At 43.3% G+C, this 24,706-nt stretch overlaps 1 protein-coding gene across 3 annotated transcripts in view; it reads right to left on the reverse strand.

Moving 5' to 3' along the window:
* Nucleotides 1-23,752, reverse strand: part of KIAA0232 (KIAA0232 ortholog) — a 65,453-nt gene extending 41,701 nt beyond the window's left edge. Inside the window, exons 1-2 of one of the 3 annotated variants that reach the window (XM_030449971.1) lie at nucleotides 23,478-23,752; nucleotides 2,516-3,022 (exon numbers count right to left, since the gene is read on the reverse strand). In XM_030449971.1, coding sequence (XP_030305831.1) covers nucleotides 2,516-2,746 — 231 coding nt within the window. In that variant the 5' untranslated portion in view covers nucleotides 2,747-3,022; nucleotides 23,478-23,752. Of the gene's footprint in view, nucleotides 1-2,515; nucleotides 3,023-22,823; nucleotides 22,931-23,477 lie in introns of those variants that run through there. The other 2 variants (XM_030449969.1, XM_030449970.1) reach the window with 2 other exon arrangements.
* Between the last annotated feature and the right edge of the window lie 954 nt (nucleotides 23,753-24,706).

Genomic DNA, 24,706 nt, shown 5'->3' on the forward strand with positions numbered 1-24,706 from the left:
TATCTTTCTCAAGAATCAAAGGAATAAGAGGGAAGAAAAAATTCCTGAGATGCCAAGAACCAACTCTTCCATGGGTATTGCTCTAAATTAAAGGAGCTCAGAACTCACAGGTTTTTTTATGCCTAAATCATTTCTTATACAGATGTTTGGCTGCATTCCTGTCTTCTGTGTGGGAACAACAGTAGTATGAGGTTTTCTCCTTTGTCTTTTTTCTCCTTTGTCATCACCAAAATTGGACTGAAACTGCTTATATGCAAAGATCTGCTTTAGAGTACAGGTGTTCTTGCTCCTGAATGACTGAACTAAACCAAAATAACTTTAAAAAGCCAGGTCATACAAATAAACAGTAGGCAAGCAGTAAAATAAAAACACATTCAAAGAAATAGAAGAAATACAAGAACAGGCACTTGGGGGTTTTCTCAGATTTCCTCAGCTCTCTACATAAGACATTTTTATTTGCAGCCTTTCAGACTGATCTGTTTGAGAAAGGATTTAGGTAGGTTCCACAACACATGCATCCAATCATTATTATAGAATATCACTCCCAAACTAAACTGGAATTAGGTCTCAAAACTTGGAAAGCTGTTATTGGAAGGAGAGGGAACAAATGCAATAAAGATATGTTATAAGCAGGATGAAATTGGAGGAGCTGGGAAGGAAAATTCCAGTGTCTTGAATTCTCAGTGTTGTTCAGCAGACATTCTGCATGTTTCTACTCCAGCATCCTCTCAGCACCACAGGTTATGGCAACCCTGTCAGCATCTGGGATTCCTCCCTCTTTGGCTCATTAGGTTCAGATAATCAGCTTGGAAAAGGAACAGACACATTCCTTAGAACTCTGCTGTCAACCCACAAAGCATCCAGTCAAGGTATGGAAACAAATAAAGTGAAGTTTTCATAATACATTTACCCTGCTTCTTGCAAAGCCTGATAAAAAGGAAACTCACACTAAAAACACACACAGAGAAAACATCACACTAAAGTGAGGGCACTTTAGCAACTTAAAACTTCCCTGTTATGACTGTTCTCTAAATTGGACTGAAAAGAAACAAGTCCTCATTTTTCCCAAGGCCACAGGGAAATCTGTGAAGCTCCTCTAACCCTGCTGTGGTTTTACTTGGTTTCTTTTTTTCTGTCCTTACCCCACATTCTCCTTTCAAACAGGTTTTAGAACTTTATTCTGTCCCTTTCCACACTTGGTCACATCTGACCAAGATTTAAGTAAGTTCACTGTTAAGATGTATGACAAAAACCAGAGTTTGTTTTATTTAATTGTTATTATTAATCATCAGGTTGTTCCTGGTGACTTCCACTGCTGCCAGATAAACACCTGCATGTGAAGTTTTCTGTTTTGCTCAATGCAAGTGGGAAGATTTCTGTGCACTTTGGTCATTGCTAAGAGTTCAGAAACTGGCAGCACCTGAGATGACTTTTTGTCTGCTTCAGCTTCATTTACATCTATTCCATATTACCCTGCTCTGCTCCTGCTGGATTTGTAAAAATGTAAATAGAAAGCAATGAAAGTTTTGAAGCAGCTGAGTAGCAATGTGTGAAGTAAAACCAAAGCAAGAGACAAAAAAGAAGAAAAAAGCCACCAACCAAGAGAGAATTTGCTTTCCTTCCTTCCCACTGTAATCACAGCCACCTTACAGGACAAAGTCTATCACCAACAGCTTCCCCCTTCTTGAAAACACCAGAACTGAATCCTTCCTCCAGAAAACTTCACTATTAAGAGCATTTTGATAAAGGTTGCTTGTGCAGGAAAAATTAAAAATAAATAAAGAAAAAAAGAGGTGAAACAAAGACTGAAAAATACGTTCTAGGGACAGGAATTCCACAGCAATGGATTTGATATTGCAACATGGAAACAGAGTTGTTCCTATCTGATAGGCAGCTTCACTTCTCTTCCCCTGCCCTCTCTGCATGGCATCCACAGCACAGCAACTCCCTGTTCCACAACCCTCCTGGCATGTCTTTTATCAAGATTATCAGCATTAAGATTATCTGAGAGGAGATGAATAATGTATGTGCAGCAACGTGTTTAAACACTTGAATACTACAATGAAAAGTGCTGGGTTTGGGGTTTAATTCCTTAATGAAAACAGCACAAGAATTAAATCTTTGAGGGGAAGTGATGGTGAGCCTAGAAACTCCTGTGTGCCACACAGTTTACAGGAATAGTTGGTTTACTGATGTCCCAATATTCAGTTAACCATTTATGGACAAGTACTGAATGCCTGCAGTTATGGCACAGAATATTCCACCTGTTAACAATCCTGATGGCAACTGCAGCCATGTGAAAACTTTAATTTAATTGCTGACACAACAAGCTAACTCCACCCATCTCACTTCACCCAACAGATTGGATCCCCAGGTGATTTATCCCCTCCTTCCACCCACACACTGAAAAACACCCCCCCACCCTCCACCCCCCAGCTCAGCCAGGCCCATACACAAAACAGAACTGATACAAAAACTCACTTTTCACTGGACAACATCTAAAATGTGTAAATACCTGTTCCTGCAGGTCGTAGTCATAGCTATCATGCAGCAGAAGACTGAGGACATACCGAGTATAAATCATGGCATCAATGCCACACTTCTCTAGCTCTTGTCCCAGCCAGGTCTGCACTGGACCCAAAGCATGTAGCAGAGACATTTCAGAACCAGCTACAGGGCCTGGATAAGAGCTTGAGGAGCTTTCAGATGGCAAACCATCCACAACAACTGTACAGATAGGGCGCATGAATCTAGGTGGCTGGCATCCTTCTAAGGTGAAGCATTTTCTGGAGCTGATATTCCGTCGGGATCTGGAGGGGATTTTTTCACTCCAGTAAAGAGGAGGGAGGCTTCACTTCTAGGCCAATCATTTATATTTCCTGGCAGTTAGCAGTCTAGAGACGAGCATCACTCTTCAGGCATGAGCAGTGAATAAACTAAATCCTAATAGCAAACACATATGTAGATGTGTTTTTTCTACCTTAATTTCACATTGAGGCCAGATGCAAGTCCCCAGCAGGACCTATAAAGAGGAAAAAATGATAAGTTGTGATAAGATGTAGCCAGACATGAATAATATTAAACAGTGAACAAGACACTCAGTGAGGAAAGCAGTCATTTCTCTACTGCTTTGGCCATACTACTATGTACATATATATATGTACATACAGAGAACACCTACTCGGTGTCATTTTGAGAGTCAGGGGAATGATTCCAAGTTTAAAGGTGACTTTCTGAATGCAGGAAAAGAGACTTTCATTAAAGACTTCACAACTCCTCTGGTGATTGAAATAGGTTTGAGCTAACTTGATGGAAAGTTGAGAGTTGATTACTTTCACTACCAGCTAAAAACAAAACCTCCTTGATAAAAAAAACCCCACCAATCCCAATCTAAGTTCATTTGCCTGAAGCCTCCATGTTTTGCATCACTGAAAGACAACATAATCCAACTGTTTTGCACTGATTTGCATTTCTGGAACAGAAAAGAAACAGTGTCTTGCTTATAACACACTGAAATTATGAAATTAAGCTGGCCAGGAGTTTCATAAATCCTAAGACTACAGCGTTGCTATCTTCAGGCTTGGTGATTTTTTTTGCTGTTGTTGGTTGGTTTAAGTTCCAGTGTTTGCCTTGCCTCAGGATAGCAATGCATTTTAGCACCCAAAATCTCTCCACATTAAAATATCTCTTGAATAAGTTAAAAAAATTGGAGCAGAACGTAATTTTTCAGTGCCAGAATTAACCTTTAACCCTCTTTACAGAAAGCAAACACCAGTCTTACCTGAGAGCTTACACTCTAAACCATATCCTAAAATAGATAAACCATCCTAAGACTCACACCACCCACAATCCCAAAGCAGTCTCAAATAGGGGAGCACACACACACACACACACACACACAGAGGCATTCTGCCCTTTAACCCAGAAGCCAGTCCAAAAAAAAAAAAAAAAAAGAAAAAAAGCATTTTTGGGTCTCTCTGCTACCCCCCCAGGTGCCAACCTGCCATTTGTGCCTTCTCTCTCCTCTCCTTTCTCAGCAGGAGAAAACAAAGACATGAAATCCCAGCAGGAAATATCCCTTCACTGGGAAAAAACCAAAAACCTAAAGGATTTAAGCACAATTTGTTGTGTCTCAGCCCCACAGCAAGCTGAGAACACACTCCAGGGAGGCACCACCCAATATAACTATTTAAAGAGGATGCTGTCTGCAGCATTTCACCTCTTTGGTGGCCAAACTAAACTGGAAGGTGACCTGGGAGTTGACACCTATGTCCACACCAAAAGAAATTGTAGCTTTTAGGGAGCTTTCTTTGCATCCTCACCCAGGTACAAGACTTCACTGAGTCAGTTGTGAGACCACCAAAAAGAAAGCTCTGAGGTTTCTGAAGAAACCATGTTTTGAGTGAATAAAACAAAACTCTGCACTGTGCCAAAGCCACTTTATTTCAGGTGTTGTTTTGAGGAAGCAGGCAATGCAAGGTTGTTCAATCTTTGTCAGTAACCTTTTTGTACCAAACAGAATCTCCTAAGTAAGCACAAATAACAGCAGGTAAAAGCATCCTGCAAAGGGCCTGGAGGTTACTGCTTCACCACAGAGAACAGAAAGCACCAGAAAAGTCTAACACTGGCACCAAGATGCTCCAAATCAAGTCCCATGAGTTCAAACTCTTGGGAAGTCCATGCTCTCTTGATTGGTGAAGAACAACATTCCACTCAAACACTTGTTTTGTCCTTTTCCTGTTGGTATCCCCATCACAGCAGGTGATGAACACTCTTTACAAGTCAAGGTCAAAACTCAGTGCTTCAAAGCTGTGGGAAAACTGAGATTCCATTTGTCTTGAGACATGGAGCAGAAATAGCCAAAATGTTCAGGAAATCCACACCTTGCTGACAGAAAGTTCCCCTGGGAAGGGGAATTACAAAAGGGACATGGAGGAGAATCAGGAAATGAAAAAGTGAGAAAGTGACCAAACCAGAAGCTCATTTATTCAGCAGATCTCCCACCTACCCAGAATATTTTCTTTTACAAGGTGAGCAGGAAATGGGAGAGGGAGGGCAAAGAGATGTTCCAAGGGGTATCACCAAAACCAGCCAGGAGAGACACCATTAATGCAGAGGGCTTCCTTAAAATGATCACATTATTCACTGAAGGCTTTTTGGAAACTGAGTTATTTCAAACAAAAGCAACTGCATCAGTGGACAACAAACTACCCTAGATGTAGATGTACCCAACTACCCTACCAATACTTCTCTAGGGCCTTCTGACATGGTCCCACACAACATCTTCCCTGCTAAATTAGAGAGAACTGGATTCAACAGATGGACTATGAGATGGATAAGGAACTGGCTGGTCAGCTGTATCCAAAGTGTTGCAGCCAGTGGCTCAATGTGGAAACCAGTAATAAGTGATGTCCCTCTAAGGTCCATACAGGGATGACTCCTATTGAATGTCCTCCCCAGTTACACAGACAGTGGGATGGAGTGCAACCTCAGCACGTTTTCAGGTGACACCAAGCTGAGTGGTTCAACTGATTTGCTTGAGGGAAGGAACCTCCATGGATATGGATAAAAAAACTGAACATGAACCAGTGCTTGCAGCCCAGAAAACCAAGGATATGCTAGGGTGCAATAAAGAAACCATGCCAGGAGGCCAAGGGAGGAGATCCAGGCCACAAGGCCACGAGGAGATCCTACCAGGAGCATCACATCCAGCTCAGGGGTCTCCAGGACAGGACCTCTTAGAGAAGACCCAGAGGAGGGCCATGGAAAGTATCAGAGGGATGGAACACGCCTCCTGGGAAGAAAGGTTGAGAGAGCTGAGGCTGAGGCTGAAGGAGAGGTGGATTTGAGGAGAATTTAATGCAGCCTTTCAATACTTCTGGAGGGTTTGTTAGAGAGATGGGGAGAGGCTTTGCATGAGGGCCAGCAGTGACAGGACAAGGGGCAATGGTTTTAAACTGATTTTTTACAATGAGAGAGGTGAGACACAGGGCACAGCTTGTGCAGAGAAGTTGTGGATGACCAAGGAAGTGTTCAGAGGTCAGGACAGGATTTGGAAGATCCTGACCTACTGCTTTAACGATGTCCCTGTCCACAGTGCAGGATGTCTTCCTTACAAATCCTACTCAAAAATACATTAGTCAGTTATTTCAAGGGAATTTCTACTTACTCCACTTCCTGCTGGATCTTTTGCTTTGAAGTGAAGTGCAGTTTTTGTAACACTACTCAATGACATTAGCAGGGTCAGGGTTAGATAAGCTGTCACCAGCTTAACAACTCCAGGAGTAGATGATCTTCAAAAGCTTCTTCCAAACCATTCTGTGCCTGGGTAATGCAGGAAAGCAAAGAGCTGGATACTGAGTCACTTTAATTAAGACTTATTCAGATAGTTTAGCTCCTTAGCACATAGTAAAGTCTGAGTCCATGCTTCAACTTTACCATGAATCAGGTGATAACGTGGCCTCCCTTATCTATCTGAACACATTTTTTGACAAAGCATTTGAAAAAAATCAGTTCTTGGAATCTAAGCTGACAAAATCTGATTTACTTTGGCTGACCAGTGTGTTTTGCTTTTTGTTTTTTATATATGGGAAGGAGAGAGGAGAGACAGTGAGAGAGAGAGTGAGGTTATCACAGCAACTAAGAAATGAAACAACAAGAAGATTTCTATGATGATCAAATATTGCAGTCCAGCCTTTTTGATGATCATATTCTAGTACCTTAGAATCATAGAATCATAGAATTAGCCAGGTTGGAAGGGACCTCAGAGATCATCTAGTCCAACCCTTGACCCACCGGAGCAGTTGCTAGACCATGGCACTGAGTGCCACATCCAGTCTTTTTTTAAATGTCTCCAGGGACGGAGAATCTACCACCTCACCGGGCAGTCCATTCCATAGCCTGATCACCCTCTCCGTGAAGAAATTCTTTCTAATATCTAACCTAAACCTCCCCTGGCACAACTTAAGACTGTGTCCTCTTGTCTTGTTGAAGGTCGTCTGTGAAAAGAGTCCAGTTCCCACCTCGCTACAGCCTCCTTTCAGGGAGTTGTAGACAGCAATGAGGTCTCCCCTGAGCCTCCTCTTCTTCAGGCTGAACAGCCCCAGCTCTCTCAGCCTCTCCTCATAGGGCCTGTGCTCGAGTCCCTTCACCAGCCTGGTTGCCCTCCTTTGGACCTGTTCCAGGACCTCTACATCCTTCTTAAACTGAGGGGCCCAGAACTGGACACAGTACTCGAGGTGTGGCCTAACCAGCGCTGAGTACCTTTTTACCACTATTTTATGTTTCAAGCTATAAATGATATAAAACCCAGAAATCTGAACAAAATTTTGAATTAATATTTGAGAGTTCTCATTTTACAACTGTCTCAAGCACTTTGTCTTCCAGAAAGCCTCATAAGATAATTTCATTACTTTTTAGGATTAAAATTTCATGCAGCCTGAGTATTCTTCCACCCCATTGCTACTGAGGCTTCCCAAATCAAATCAATCCAAGTCACTCAGAGTGAACATTTCTGCCAAGAGATCTGAAGCTCAATTTTGGAGATCAGATTTTCTGAGAAGTTATCATCCCTTTTTAATCTTTTTCACACCACCTCGTTAAAAATAACTTTCACAATGGCCACAGCTAATCTGAACTAGGGAGTCTTCCTTACAAATCCTACTCAAAAAACCACATTATTAAATTATTTCAAGGGAATTTCTACTTACTCCACTTCCTGCTGGAATTTTTGCTCCTAAGTGAAGTGCAGTTTTTGTAACACTAATCAATGATATCAGCAGGGTCAGTGTTAGATAAGCTGTCACCAGCTTAACAACTCCAGGCACATGAGCCAATTTCTGGCATCCCTTGGAATGAAAATCCAAGATTGTGTCAGCACTTGGTTTTTTGAAATTCAAGACTAAGAATAGATTCTTTTTCTTACAATTACACTCAGTGTGATGGTCACTAAGAACCCTTTTGACCTAAACTGGACAGACAATAACTGTGTTTTAGTCTGATGAAATCTACTTATGGAAAAGCAACAACTTCAGATCCTCTGTAGCAAGAAACAGGAGAGGATCAATGGTACAGAAACTGAAGCTGGAACACTTCAGGTCCATTCCCTATAAGCTGCTCTTTCCCAGGAAATAAACTTATTTTGAAGTAAGCCTTGTCCTCCCTGTAAGTGAAATGGAATACAGGGACTGTCATAATTAATACCTAATAATTAAAAAAAAATTGTTTTTAAAGAGAGTCTTGGTACTACCATAGTGAGAGCCACACAACCACCTTCTTGTGGCAGTTGTGTCTATAGGAATGCAGCACAAGAATGTAGAATCAGCCTAAAATTACAAAGAGTGCAATAAAAGAAAGGTGGAATTAAATCATTTTTAAGTGAAGTTAATAGAAGCTCACCAAAAAAGTGCTCACCTGGGTAAATGTTCTTATCAGACTATCCAGAGAAAGAATGGACTGGATAAAAGCTCATGCAAAACACTTCCAGGTCTTCAACAGCTTTTTTTTTATTATTTTCCATACCAAAAAAACCCTAAGTTTTTTTAAGGAGCTTAAAAATAAGGCTTTTTCCCCCAGTTGTTTCCAATCCTGGAGAACAGTGACCAAAGCCAAACCACAAAACTCACTGAATTAATCTAAGCTAACCCTATCTGTACTTTATCAGCACCAAAAGGCCTCTAAAAATTCTATCCCCACACAGCAAGGCTCTGGACAAACACTTTTTTGCCAATGAAAAAAAAAAAAAAAAGTAGCTTTAATGCTTTAAGAAGCTTCCAGGCTTTCTTAAAGATATACCTACTATCAACTCAAAGTGACAGAAAACAGCAGTACAGCTGTTCTTATAAAACATTCATGTTGCCCATAATTCAGGAGTAAAAACCAAACCCCTCCAGCAGGTCCAGGGAAGGGATTCTGCCCCTGTGCTCAGCCCTGGTGAGGCCACAGCTTGAGTCCTGTGTCCAGTTCTGGGCCCCCCAGTTCAGGAAGGAGATTGAGGTGCTGGAGCAGGTCCAGAGAAGAGCAAGGAGGCTGTGAAGGGATCCAGCAGAATTGCTGTGAGGAAGGGCTGAGGGAGCTGGGGGTGTTGAGGCTGGAGAAGAGGAGGCTCAGGGGAGACCTCATCACTCTCTCCAACTCCCTGAAAGGAGGTTGGAGCCAGGGGGGGTTGGGCTCTTTTCCCAGGCAACTCTCAGCAAGACAAGAGGGCAGGGTCTCAAGTTGTGCCAGGGGAGGTTTAGGTTGGAGATGAGAAAGAATTTCTTTGTGGAGAGGGTGATCAGGCATTGGAATGGGCTGCCCAGGGAAGTAGTGGATTCTCCGTGTCTGGAGATCTTTCCAAAGAGCCTGGATGTGGCACTGAGTGCCATGGGCTGGGAACCACGGGGGGAGTGGATCAAGGGTTGGACTTGATGATCTCTGAGGTCCCTTCCAACCCAGCCAGTTCTATGATTCTATGATTCTAAAGTAAAGGTCAACAGACTCCTCTTGGAGCTCATAAAAGGGTAACTTAAAAAGGAAGCAAATTATCTGCAGGCTTCAAGTCACTGCACTAGGGTTCACTCTCAGTGGGCAAAAAATTAGGAGGATCTGCATATTGAAATAAGGTGAAAACTATTTATTTGTATGAGCTGCAAAGAAATTCCCTGAAGCCTCCAAGTTCCTCCCTACACATTTGGATGGATTTACTTCAAGGCAGTCTCTTGGATAAAGCTCCAGATGCTGCCTTTTTCCTTCCTTCCATCCACCAAAGGGATAATATCTGTATTTCCAGCATTTCATTCTGCCTGCTACTACTGTATGTTAGCAAGCACAATTTAAATTACAAGTTTCCTCTGTTATTCTGTGAAATATGCCAATCCATCACAAAGATTGCAATTAACAGCTCTCCTTTTAAAAACAAATATTCCTGGTATGCTCTTTTCCAATACATCACAATTGTTCAAAGCATAGAAGGGAAAAAATACATTAAAGAATTCAGTTTGTTGGGGTTTTTTTTTACCAGGACAAAGTATTTTAGAGCAGTATTTTTCCCAGAATAACTGTATTAAAAGCAGAGACTCCTTACCCTCCATGACAACTACATATGGCAAAACCACCCTGTAAATTCTAATTAATATAAATAATAGTGGAAATTTGATCAAGTTTGGTCAATATGATACCCAAATCACATATTCACTTCAATAAATTTCAGTCCCCTGTAAAAGTCTGATCATCTAAGGCATGGAAGCACCATGTGATGGTAACAGATTTTTTTTTCCCCTTTTCCAAATTTTATCCTTTTCCAAGTTTTTCTCCTGTATTTTAGAGGAATCAGCAACTTTATTAGAATTTCTTTTGTTGAAAAAAATCTAAACAAATCCTTAAAACACCAACCAAACAGCCACACACTGGGGAGGGCAGTGCCAAAGCCCAGAAACAAAGCCTATTTAAATTCTAGCAAACAATGGAATCTGTGTCCTTAATAAATTTCACATGGCATTTCCAAGACATGTGAATTCAGAAGTAAAAGAAGCTGTTATTTTATTAACCACATTCCTTGGTAATCTAAGAAATTTGGCTGTATTGTCTTCACAGCAAGGACAGCTTTTTAATGCATGATAGTGGACAAGAAATGGCAGAAAAAGGACTTGATTCATGACCCAGGCACTGAAATATTATCTGAAAAAAAGCAAACTGATAACGCCTGTGCCATAAACAAGCCTCTCCCTCCATCCCAGTCCAGACAATTTCTGCTCCCAAGGTTCAGAAGGATTCCCAAACACAGATTGGAACACCTGGGCTGGAAGCAAAACAAGAAACACTGAAGTGGTCAGAGAAATAAAAGCAGCTCTGTGAATTCACTTTCAGATACACAGAAATTCTCTTTTTTTCTTTTTTTTTTACTGGGAAATTTGTAGTGGGTTTGATTTATGGACATGTTTATGGGTTTATCCTATGGTTCTGGTGTAACTCAGGCCAGTCAGAGGTCCCTGGGGGTGTTTAAGTTTATTAGACAAAATACTCAAGGGATATGGTTCAGCTGAGGACTTGTCAGTGTTAGGTTAATGGTTGGACTGGATGATCTTGAAGGTCTTTTCCAACCTTTTTCTTCTTGAAGGTCTTTTCTGTGGTCCTAGGTAATTCTGGCCCCTGGACAGAAACCTTTGGGTGTTATTGTGGGATTTTCTTTTTCCCCTTGTAAATCTGCAAGCTGATTTTCATAACACTTATCCAAATGAAAATCTGAAGCTGCTAATCCTGTATAAAAGCTTAATGGAATTACTCAAAGGATTCAAGAGCTACCATATAAGCCTTCATTGACTCAGGTCAGCATAGAAAAAGAACAGAGATAAAACCAAACAGGGGAATTCTGAAGGATTCTGCCCCAAAACCTGCACTGCTGAACCAAGCTGGAAGTGAACTGGAAGATGTCATGGGGAAAAGAATGAAGAAGCCACCAAGCAACAGCAAGATGTCAAGGGCTGTGAACACAAAATCACTGAAAAAATGCAGAAGGACCTTAGGAAACTGGACCAGACATTAAAAAGCAAACAAAATTTGGAATAGACATTGAAATTAGACAGAAGAGGAAGAAGAACTTCATGCTTTTAATACATAGAGCAGTGGATCATGTGCTATTAATTAGGATCTATTTCCAAAGCAGTATGTTAGGTATTTCATGAAACTATAGGCTCAAACCCTCCAGCAGTTAAAAGAGCAAATGACAGAAGAAAAGAGAAGTCACCTTCATGTACTGAATTGATTTTTTCCACAATATTGTAAAATTGGTCATGTAATATCAAGGATGTGCCTCTCCATAGCCAGAGACTGACTGGTCCATCTATTTTTTTTAACTGCAAGTATCAATGAGTTTGGGACAGTTATGTACAGAACTTCACACAACAGGGATTGGGAATTCTTTGCCAAAAGATAGTGAAGACTCAAATAAAAAAAAACCAACAAAAAACCCTAAAAAAATTTTTAAAAAGAAAAAAAAAAAAAAGAAAAAAAAGGGAAAGGGAAAGGGAAAGGGAAAGGGAAAGGGGAAAAGGAAAAGGAAAAGGAAAAGGAAAAGGAAAAGGAAAAGGGAAAGGGGAAAAGGAAAAGGAAAAGGGAAAGGGGAAAAGGAAAAGGAAAAGGAAAAGGAAAAGGAAAAGGAAAAGGAAAAGGAAAAGGAAAAGGAAAAGGAAAAGGAAAAGGAAAAGGAAAAGGAAAAGGAAAAGGAAAAGGAAAAGGAAAGGAAAAAGAAAGGAAAAAGAAAGGAAAAAGAAAAGGAAAAAGAAAAGGAAAAAGAAAGGAAAAAGAAAAGGAAAAAGAAAAGGAAAAAGAAAAGGAAAAAGAAAAGGAAAAGAAAAGGAAAAAGAAAAGGAAAAAGAAAAGGAAAAAGAAAAGGAAAAAGAAGAAAAAGATTAGATGGGCTCAGAGAAAACTGAACAAGAGAGATCCCTTGAGAGTTTCCAACCAGACAGACCACATCAGGAAATCCCCTAGCCTGAAAATAGTGCCAGTATTCAGTAGAGGAATCACATATATCATTTATACCTTCCCTGATCTTTTTTGTCCCTAACAGCTCACTCAGAGATGCTGCTGCAGACAAGTAGTGGATTTGACAAAGCCTTTGTCTGAACCAGTACAGCTGTTCTTATAAAACATTCAGGTTCCCCATAATTCAAAAACCCTTAAAAACCAACACAAAACACCAAGGAAAAAGGAGCTGGAGGAGTTGAATTTGCTGATGCGCTCACAGAGCTGCACATGTTAAGATGGGAACTTTGGGAGAAGGTAAGAGAACATCAGACCTGTCAGAGAGCAAACTCTGAGCCATGGGGACTGCAGAAATAACAGGGAAGGCTGAGGGTAAAGTGGGAGTTCAGCTCCATAGCCAAGACCCAAAATTCTCAGGAAGCTGAATATTCACTTTCTGAAAACAAAAATGAAATGAAAGGTAAGGAAAATGAGCTGTTTGTAAGTGGGGGAAAAAGGCAAGATGAAAGAGGAAAAATCTTAATTAATAAGCCCTAATAGCTGATAAGTTTTGCAGAACATGTTCATTAGGCATTTTGGTTATTTAGGAAGAAAATTTTACCTTTAAGACAGAAATATTGCTGTTTCATGGCATCACTGGAAACTGAGGAGCTCAAAACTCAGTGTTCAAGATGCATTAAAAAATAAAATGACTACACTGCACATAGCCACTGCTTCTATTCCAACAAGGGTAAAGGAGCACAGATCATTCCTGACAAAATCAAACCTGACTAATAAACCAGTTTCTGGGACCACAGCTTCTTGTGCAGTTGTTTGAGACAAATGTAAGCACAAAAATGTCAGTATTCATTCCAAGAAGAGCTTACAAAAAACCTTCAAACTGTGAACAAACTTGGGAACTTGAAGGATATTTATAAACTGGTGACTTAGTGGTTAATGATGATTTAGTTACTGGTGATTTAGTAGTTAAGGTGGTGTTGGGCTCTATGATCCTGAAGGGCTTTTCCAGCCATGGTGAATCCCTGATTCTGTCTGAACAGAGAGAGGACTCAAAGAGCTTCACTGATTTCAAATTCCTGGCTATCAACTATGGCAACAAAATAATTTACATTATTTTCTTAAGATTTGTCCAAACAAGGTTATCCAGCTACCAATACAGTCCTAATAATTCCATTCTTTTCTTAAAAAACAATGCATATAAATTGCCATGAGGCATTTTTTTTTCAGTTTATTTTTCTTACTGTCTAGACTGGATTTTAAATACATTTCACGCTTGCTTAAGACTGGTGTTTGAACAAAATTTTATTCCTTTACTTAAATGAGAATACAATTTTTTATATACTATCTAAAAAAGACAAATGTATAGACATCATTTAACTTAGAAATAGGGCAATTTTTGTAAGTTTAGAAATGCAAACCAGCATCTAAGGAATTTAAGTGAATATTTGTTCACAGTAAAAATTAACCTAAAATAATTCTGCATATAACTAATTACCACTACTGCCAGCACAGGGACCAGCTTGTAAAGCACCGAAATGATGGTTTTTATCCCAGTAGTAACTACCAAGAGAACAACACCACCAGCAGCATCTTCTGCTCTTTCTCCCAGTCTCTTTCTGGCACTCTCAGCCTTACTTAACCCATGAGCTGCAGGGTTACAGGGATGAACAGTTTGTTCTAAATGGAAAGAAGTATTTTTATTGGGCTAGTGGTCCAGAAATACAACATTTTTACAAAGATTCCCTACTGACCCATCCAACTGTTCCTTCAGCAAGCCTCAAACCCACCAGAATCCACCACAAAAGCAGCCTGGGGATGATAAAGAAATTACAGGTTGCTTCAAGCTTGGTAACAGAGAGGCCAAGGAGTAAAGCAAAAACCTGGAATATTATGGTTTACCAAAATGTGGAGAAACCAAGAGAAACCATGAGTGCTACTGCAGAAGGAAATGTGTGTACACCTCAAACATGTAGATGTTGCCTCAGCTTGTACTTATATAGCACTCCCCAACCACTGGTGTCATTTCAGGATGACCAACATCAGGTTTCAGACTGTTCTGTCACATTTATTTTTACCACTGAAGGCATTGGTAAGATTTAAGTTCTTCAGTTTAAAACTGAGCATCAGAACCAGTGCCAAAAATCTCATTCTCTGCCCTTCAGGTCTGTTGGACAGAGATAGCTTGGATGGACTGCTACAGGGCTGAGAGGGTCTGGGCAGAAATAGCTCTCCAGAGAAGAAAGTCTTTTTTTTTTTTTCTTTTTTTTCCTTTTTTTTTTTTTTCTCTGTGCCAGGAGACTCTTCACAGGAACACTGTTTATCCCAAGCTGTATCATTACAAGCAATACACAGCACATCACTGATGATCACCATCAGACTTCAGGAATTCTCCCTCAGGTTTAAGGAAATACAAGTGGAGGTAATAAAACCCAAGTGTAACTAAGGCCAAATAGGATACACACATTTTAAGCTCACTGAGACATTTATCTTCAGGGCTCTGGGCATGTGAAATCTGTAAGCTTTCTACTATTTGTATCTCACTGCATTTACTGTCTAGTTCCTAGAATATATCATAGAATCCCAGAGTGCCAGGGTGGAAGGGACTTCAAGGATCCCCTGCTCCAACCCTTCTGATATTATTGTTTCTCTGAGATCTCTCAGCACCCCAGAGAGCTGAAACTTCAAACTTCCCAAAGTGGGGGAATCCCCCCCTTCCCCTGGGAGACCATCCCAAGGTCTGACTGTCCTCAGGGGGAAAAATTTCCCTCTTGTGTCCAATGGGAATCTGCCCAGGAGCACCTTGTGCCCATTGCCCCTTGTCCTGTCCAGGTGACTCCCTGGGGAGTCTCCAGCTGATTTGTAGCCCCCTTTAAGTCCTGGAATATCACAATAAGGTCTCCCCTAAGCCTCCTCTTCCCAAGGCTGAACAAACCCAGTTTCTCAGCCTCTCCTCCAATTCCAGCTCCTCCAGTCCTCTGATCATTCCCTTGGCTCTCCTCTGGACCAACCTGTCCACATCCTGAACACCACAGGGGAGGATGCAGCCAACTAACAGAAAGAGATGCTCTCAAGTCCCTTGATCACTTCTCCTTCCTGATGCCTTCACTTTAACCAACTTTTAGAGCAACTCAACCTACCTGTAACTAACAGCTATTTGCCTGCTTTTTAACTCCCTTCCCAAGAGGGATTCCAAAGGCTTGGAGGACTGAGTGGTAAATTACCTGGGTGTCCATTCAACCAGCCTTGATCCCAGTTTCACAGCCACCAGCCCCCCAGGCACAAAAGGAATCCCCTCCCTGATAAAATATTCAGGGCTCTCCACATCAGCTGGAAAACTACTGCAGCACCAACAGCCCTGCCTAAACTCTTCTACTCCATCCATACAAGATTTATTTCTATTAATATACAATATATTCTTAGCCATACATTGCTTCTTCCAGTTGGGGAGGGAGAAGAAGAATGAATTATGAATCCCAAAGATGCAGCCCATTTAAAGCCATTTAAGCAGTGATTTAAATTACAAAGTTGTTAATTCAGCTATTAATAAACATCTAACTAGTTAATGGCCACACTCTAGATTTTCCTTTCTTTTATTCTTCAATTTGGATGAAGGTCTGCTCTGAATGCTCACTACTGAAGTTTTCTATCCCTGGTCTGCAAGCTGAAGAATTAATTGCTACCTTTTTGAAAGCTTTAAAATAACCTCATGAAGGTTTTTAAAATAAATACAAACATTCCCTTACTATATGGTCTATTCAAGAGTTCTTTTCACTATCAAATGTTGTCATAACCTCACCTGGAAGTCACAGAGATGACTATTTTCCTTAATAACAGTGTATAAATGTAAAATATGTGTCAGCCACCAGAGGCTCAGTAGTCACAAAATCTTCTGTCAAGTTGAATTTGCAAGCTCTGTGGCTTCAGCAGAGAAGATCCCAAGTTTGCAGCACTGACAATGCAGCACAGATCCAAAGGAAATTGTTTTAAATGCTTTTCTCCTCCATTTCCACTGCCTCTAATCCAAAATGTTAGAAAGCAAAGTTCTATGTACTTCTAAAATTGAGATAAGAAGTAGGAAACTGCAATTTTGAGCAGAATAACAATTCCCAGGACAGAATATATAGATTATATAAATATATATATCTTTTAGCATTTGTGTAGGCAATGTTTGTTCAGTTTGTGTTGTAAGACTGTCAGGTAAACAACTTTTTCTGCTTATTTTTCTATTAAAACAATGGTGAGATGTGTTGCCATATCTCTACTTCCAGGATTAAGTACCTTGCTTACAAATGGGATTGCTTACTTTGAAAAAAGGTTTACACATAGAACAGGAAGGACAGGTCAACACTACTTTTAAAATTATAAATGTTGCTGTTTGCTACTTCAAGTGACAACTGGAAATCTTCCTTTACTACAAAGCAAAATATTTAACAACCATCACCAGAAAAGCTCTTACAAACACAGCAGGTCAGCAACTTATTGCTTCTCTCCAAGGAAGTCACTGTGCTTTTAACCAAGGCACTTCTTTCACAACTCAAGAACAAAGTTACTAAAAACTGGAACCCTGAGGTTTCTCTCAAGCTGATAAGACATCCTGGATCCTGTTCAGCAAAGAAAAAAAAAAATGATCCATGTAAATATGAAAACTGAAGTAATCTGGATTTACAGAAAAACGTGTAACTCTCAGGGCATCCCACACTCTTCAAGGTGACTTCCAGCAAAACAACTATGAAGATTTCAATAAAATAAGTAAAAAAAAACCAGTTTCACTGTGAGGAGCAATGTTGAACAAGCAGCAGAGTGAACTTCTACCCCAGAAGACAGAACCAGGAGAATGGAAGTCACCCAACAGCAACCTTTAGGTAATTTGCAAGTCATTACCTCCAGCCAGCAGAATTAAAATCTCCTGAATCAGTCAGTTTTTCCTTAATTCCCAAAGTAAGCAACAGACAAATCACTGGAAGCTGACAGCTTCTTTTAAGACATTCATAGAATCCTAGAATTGGCTGGGTTGGAAGGGACCTCAGAGATCATCAAGTCCAACCCTTGATCCACTCCCCCCGTGGTTCCCAGCCCATGGCACTCAGTGCCACATCCAGTCTCTTTTGAAATATCTCCAGGGATGGAGAATCCAAGAATTCCAGTGCCCTAAATTTGCTGTTTTAATGTTGCACTCCCCTCAGCCACTGAGTCTTCAGCTTTTCCTCAAGTGTGTCAGGACAACTTACAGTGTCACAAAGATTTAGAGCTAATAGTTCATTATTCACCCAATGGCAGCAATATGCATTACTGATTCCTTCATTAGTGAGGCTTCGAGCAGCCTTTTTTCTCTAAGTTTTTTATTAGTCTCATTTGCTTAAAAAGCACATCAGACACAAGCTAAATGACCAGAAGAACTTCCTTAATCACTCTGGGTATGTTTCAGTGCATGTTCCCACTTTGCTGTCAAAGATTATTTCAATCTAAGTCCTGAGGAAACTACCACTACCTGGAATAACCTTGCAGAGAGTATCTTGCAGCTCAGCTCTGATGTTAAAACTGCAGAAACTGAGGAAAAATGGCTTCATTTTTTTCCTAACCTTCAGCTACCCCTTGGCCTTTTTCTCTTCTTTCCTTTCTTCCACAGTCTACAGATGCAAAACCTCTTCTGCAATGCAACAATTTAATGACCCCAAAAAGGCATAACAGCTCCTCCTCTCCATCCAGCATCTTGAACACAGGAACTTTAAGATGAAACTGAGAAAAAACCCAGAGATCTCCTCAATCCCAGCCCAGAGTTCTACCCAGCAGATCCTGTTCCTCACATAAACTTAATAGTAACTAAGAGTAGATTTTTGAAAATTACAAGATCACAGAAATATCCAGATTAAATCCCTGTTGCAATTTATTTTTATTTATTAACAAGTTTTGGGGTTTTTTTTGCACATAGTATTAACTCTTTACATGCAATCCCTTCTAGAATAAGACAACTAAAGCAGATTCAAAATTTCCTCCACAATACAATAAGAGAGATACTTAAACATTCCCCCAAATTCTATTAAAAGGAAAATCATCTTAGCAAACCTGAGCACAGACTGCCCAAACTAAGCAGGATATAATCCATCTATTACACAGAATATCACAACAGTGAAAAAGTCATTTAAAACCTTTGTAATTGACATTTCCACACTACTGCCTTAGAAATAAAACTCTTGGAAAGACAGATACCAAGGTGGACATAGAGAAGCCAAGTTAGGAAGAGAATCTAAGTGATGTAGAAATAATGAATAGCTTTATGCAGGTAAATCAAAACACTTGGATGCAATATTATAAAGGAAAGAGCAGATTAAAAATTACAAATATTCAATAGCTCCCAATATAGCTGAAGAAATAACTTCTAGCAAGAAGCTTGTGAAAGAATAAGATTTGTATTGAATGTGCCCCCAGCCACGACCATGGACCAAGAAAATTCACATTCAGGCTCTCAGCATTCATGATAAATGCACCCAATCAAGTTTCTGGAAAGCAGAACAAGATGCTTTTTAGTAAAAATATGACAATTCATGGAGATCTTTTTCTACTAAACCATCCCAAGAGTCCTGCTGTTAGCTAGTGCTTCTCCCTTTTAAAATTCTGATAATTTAATATTAATAAATTTATTAATATTCTGATATTTCCAAATTACAAAAATCCATTTGTTTCTCTGCCAGCACGTTTTCTTTTTTATCTGAAATGTAAGTAAGCATTCAAATATTTATTTGAACACTTTTATTTTGTAACATGGAGTTGACTTTACTGGGAAAAAAAAAAAGTGGGGTGGATCAGGGGGCAGAGACACAACTTCTTTCTCTAATCACCTTTCTAAATTACCTGACCACTCTACCACTGGTTCTTGGACTAAAATGAAGGATTCCAATCTCTGTTCCACAATACAGAATTAACTATCCCAATAAACAGGGCACATTAAATACCTTCCAGGAGATCTCAGGGATTCCAAGCTCCACCAGCACTGCAGATAACTGGAATAGCTCCTGCTACATCTCACAGGCTACAGGAATTTTAAGTCTTGCTGTCTTCATCACATTCTGCTTTACCAGACATTGTTATTCATCTTATTACAGTAATAAGTTGTTATTTTTAGTCATTAGCTATGGGTTGTTATTACCACTGTACAATTTTAGGGGCTTTACATTATCCATCAGACAGGTATGAAACCTGTGCTATAAATGCTTTTCATAGAATCATAGAATCCTAGGGGTTGGAAGGGACCTCGAAAGATCATCTAGTCCAACCCCCCCTGCCAGAGCAGGGCCACCTAGAGCACCTCGCATAGGAACGTGTCCAGGCGGGTTTTGAATGTCTCCAGTGAAGGAGACTCCACGACCCCCCTGGGCAGCCTGTTCCAGGGCTCTGTCACCCTTACAGGAAAAAAAATTCCCTCGAATATTCAACTTGAACCTCCTGTGCTCCAATTTACACCCATTACCCCTTGTCCTATCACTGGTCACCACTGAGAAAAGCCTAACTCCATCTCCCTGACACTCACCCCTTACATATTTGACAACATTGATGAGGTCACCCCTCAGTCTCCTTTTCTCCAAACTAAAGAGACCCAGCTCCCTCAGCCTTTCCTCATAAGGGAGATGTTCCACTCCCTTAATCATCTTAGTAGCTCTGCGCTGGACTCTTTCAAGCACTTCCCTGTCCTTCTTGAACTGAGGGGCCCAGAACTGGACACAATACTCCAGGTGCGGCCTCACCAATGCAGAATAGAGGGGGAGGAGAACCTCTCTTGACCTACTAACCACACCCTTTCTAATGCACCCCAGGATGCCATTGGCCTTCTTGGCCACAAGGGCACATTGCTGGCTCATGGTCATCTTCTTGTCTACCAGGACCCCCAGGTCTCTTTCACCTACACTGCTCTCCAGCAGGTCAGCCCCCAACCTATACTGGGACATCGCTGCAAAGGAATAAAAAGGAACAGGGGTTTCTTACATTCTAAAACCACAGAAAACCCTAGGCTACAAAAAAACAAAACAAAACAAAAAAAAGCTCAAGTTGTATTTTGAACACATAATATTTAGATGATTTTAAAAGAAATATTTAATATTTTCAAAAACCATCATCACAGATTTTGTACCTTTTTTTACCAATCTTGAAGAAGCTGCAAACTGATAGATGATTTTGCTAGGGTTCTAGCTAAGTAGAGAGTCTATTATGAGTCTACAGGACTATTCCTAAAATTCAATAAAATTCCACAGAAAACTCCCCTAGACTAAGCATGAAGCCACTGTCTTGGCTTTCTTCATTCCACCTGTTCACCTAGAACATGCTCAAGAAGGGGAAATAAGAAGGGGCTCCTAACTAGAATGAGCTAGAATGCACAGCAAAGGAAAATGCTGGCATCATTTTACCCCTATGGAATTTCTCTTGCTTGGAAGAGTAAGGAAGAGCAACAACAACACAAGCACTGGGAAACAGAGACTATGAAATCAGTGTATGAAGGTAACACGAGGAGTTCAAGGCCTCCAATTTTTCCTCTTGGGTTCCATATGCATCTCTCTGCCCTTTCCTATTAATTCCCCATTAATTAATTAATGAGCAGAAAAGCTCCAGGGTCATGTATCCAATCCAAATCTGTAGAGGATGTGGTGTCAAAGACCCATTTACCCCCAGCACACAGAAGAAACGAACTGGCAAAGTTATGTGAATGTATGAGTGGGAATTTCTGCTAAGCAGAATATGGTGGGGATATAAACTGCTGATGAGTGTACAGATGAGGATTTCCCCTGTAATTCTTAGTCTTTGAAAATGAAGAACATTCTCCATCCCCTCTTTTACCTCAATCATCCAAACAGAAGGCTCTGAGACCGACACAATATGCTTTATTGATTGGAAGGGAGAGGCTGTACACTACCATTTTAGCATATCCATATCGACAAGAAACAGCAGATGGAGGATTAGGACAAAATAAAATCCGTACAGTTAGATGCCTCAACTTGCACGTATTTTAAAGTGGTTATTTTGCCTCAAACAATGAAGGGAAATGTCAATTCCAAGACTCCCATGACTTGTGAGAAGCCTGCAATACTTGGGATTTAAGCACTGCAGTGAAGTAGTTTGTTCTACAGAGTTATCTACTGAATCATCACCAGCTCACTTCTGACAGCTGAGACACCCAATCTGACCTACAACGCCCACCTCATCCCAGAACACACAAGTGATATATGGTGTGCAGGTAAAAAACCTACCCATGTAAAAGGGTTTGCATGAGGAAAACCAAGCCCTTGTCCCAGTGTCCTCTGATCCCAAGACAGTCAATTACAACCTGCATTACTTATATGTGGGAAACACTGGGATATAGGCATGTCTTTTATTCGAAAGGACAAGCAATCTGGACTACCTTTACCCTTCAAATCGGTGTCAGTGCAATGAGTAATTAAAACAAAGACAAAAAAGGAAAAAAAACCCAAAAAACACCGCACTTTCGCTTTGCTCAAAGTTTCGCCTTAAAGAATGCTCATTTTTTTTTAAGAGAGGCGCCAGGACCAGAAGATGAGTTCGCTGGAATGAAGCCTCAGTTTCTGTCACTTCTGCATTCAGCTGTAACCTTCGCCAAACCTTGCCGTGTCCCGTCCCCCCCCCTTCTCCTCCCCTTCCCCTTCCCTCCCACCGCCTTCCAGCGGCTGCAGCCCCGCCGGGCCCGCCCAGCTCGGAGCGGCCATAGGCTGCGGAGCCCATCACTCTCCTATCAGCCCAGCTCCTCCTCCTCAAGCAGCAGCCAGAGCCTTTCTATCCGCCTTTTTGCCTTCAATAGGCCCTAAAGGACAATGCTGCTCAAAAAGGAAAAAAAAAAAAAAAAAAAAGAGGGGAGCGAGTCCCAAGAGATGGGCTCCAGGGGTCCAAGCCCTACAGCCGCATCCCGGTTTCCATCCAGCCCGAAGAGTTCGGAGCCGCCTCCCGGCTCCTCCTGAGCGGGCAGCGGCCGCTGTCTGAGCTTTGTACGATCACGCAGAGGATGAAAGGTCACGGCGTGAGCCATGCCCGCAGCCCGGCCAGGCATGGATGGCAGCAGCCCAGGGGAGGCGGGGAGGAAGGGGGGAAGCGGTGTCATTTCCACCTCAGGGTCAGGCAGGGCAGGGAAAGGGCTGCCCGGCTCAGGCTCTCGCAACCCTGACCCCGAAGCGCCGCCGCATCCGCCGCTTCTCCCGTCCGCTCCGCCGGGTGACACCGGCGCAACCCGGCACCTAAGACCGGGCGGGTGCTGAGAGCCGCCTTCCTCTCCTTCCTCCTCCTCATCACCTCCCGGGCGTCACCCGGCCCTTAAGAACGGCAGCCCCGGCTCCCGCCTCAAGTCCCTCCCGCCTCAAGTCGCTCACCTGACGCTGGGACCCCAGGGGCCGGGCGGGGATGGAGTAGCGCGGCGGCGGCGGTGGAGAGGGGGGGATGACGGGACCCGGGGAGGGCTCAGCTCCCAGGCAGGAGCTCGGACCGGTGCACCCCGGTCGGGCCCCCGGCCCCGCCCCCGAGCCCTGCCTCGCCGCCGGCCCGCAGCCAGCCCCCCCCCCGCCCGGCCCCTCGCTCTCCTGTCACCCCCTCCCCGGCCCCTCTCCTCCCGCCGCCGCGCTTCCTCCCCTCTCCCCCCCGGCACGCTTCCCCCGCGCTGCGGCAGAAGCAACCGAGCAGCGGGAAGCTCCGTCCCAGGAAATCATCCTCCAAGCTCCCGGTCAGGCCCGGCCCAACTCCTCCTCTTCCCGGGCTGTTAGCGGAGAGGGGAGGAGAGAGCGGGCCGGCGCGGGCCTCCGACACCGGGCCTTAAACCACCGGCCTGGCGCTCCCCGGGGGCCGAGCCCGCCCGTCCCTCAGCGCAGCGGCGGGAAGGAACGAGAAGCGAGTGCGGAGGGGAGAGGAGGGGGTCCGCCCGCTGCCTCCCGGTTCCGTCCTCCCGTTGCCACGGGTAGAGCGGCAGCCGCCCTCCCTCCCTCCATCCCTTGCCCCTCCTTCTGCTCCCCGGGCCCGCGGCGGGTATTTACCTGCCGTGGCGGCGCGGAGCGGGGCCCTGGGGCCTCTGGCAGCCGGAGGAGGCGGCGGACTCCGTCCCGCTGCTGCCGTCCCCGAGTGAGGCGGGCGGGACGGAGCCGGGACCTGCCCTGGGAGGCGTTACGTAAACCGGCGGCGGCGGCAGCAGCAGCAGCGGCGGCGGCTCCAGCGCCACGGAGAGGGAGGGAAAGGAGGGAGGGAAGGAGAGGGGGGGCCGGGCCGGGCGCTCCGTCACCCGGCAACAGGACTCAGCGCCCCGGCGGACCGTGCCGCAGGCTCCTCCCCGTATCCTTCCGCCCGGATCCCGGCGCCCGGCAGAACGGGTCGGGATGTATGGGTGGGGGGGGGTAACCGGGGAAGGGGAGGAGGAGGGTTTGCCGCGGGGCGGGGAAGGGGTGAGCAGCGATCTCCGCGGCGGCGAGCGAGGGAGACTCCGTCCCCGTGTCTGGGCTGCAGCCAGGCGGCTCCATGGCGGGGAAGCAGGGGGGTGGTGAATGTCCCTTTGCCCTGGTTGTACGGCTCCGCCCGCCGGCGGGCAGCGCCGCGGTGTCCTGGGGACGCCTGAGGAGAAAAGGGGCGGGTAAAGGCGTTTGAAAGTCACCGTCCGGCGGGCAAAACGCCTGTGAGGGCCGGCGGAACGGCGAGGGAAAATGGAGAGGCGCCGGGACATGCCGTGCTGTGCCTACGGGCCGTGGGTTCCCTCCCGACTTCCCTCAGCGAGCTGGCGGCGGGAGCCACCCCGGTCCCCTCGGCTGTGTGGGAACGACGGAAACACCCAGAGCCGGGGGTGGAATGCGAAGGAGGAAACCAGGGGATAATGAGTGGGGAGTGTGGCGGTGTTATTTAATTATTTTCGGGTCATGTGAGGTGTTTTTGTTTTGTTTCGTTTTTAAAAAAGATCCTTCGCGACTCATGAGGGGCGAAGTTAGGAAATAAAGAAGTTGGTGTCGCCGCTCGATGAAAGCCCCTCCGGAGGGAAACTCTTGAGAAGGTTGATGGCGTTGAGGGTTGGTGTTAGGAGGGTGAAGTCCTCAGGAGCCCGGAAAATTTTATTCCTGAATTGTTTATGCAGTCGTAGGGTAATGAAAGAGCAACATTTTTAGCATAGTAGACGGGTTAAAAATGGGCCACTGCGAGACTGAAAATACGACAAAGGCAGCACACCGGAGTACTAATTACACTCCTTAATTGGGGAAATAATAATGGCCTTTTCAGCTCTGCA

Source organism: Calypte anna, chromosome 4A (assembly GCF_003957555.1).
Source record: "Calypte anna isolate BGI_N300 chromosome 4A, bCalAnn1_v1.p, whole genome shotgun sequence".
NCBI lineage: Eukaryota > Metazoa > Chordata > Aves > Apodiformes > Trochilidae > Calypte > Calypte anna.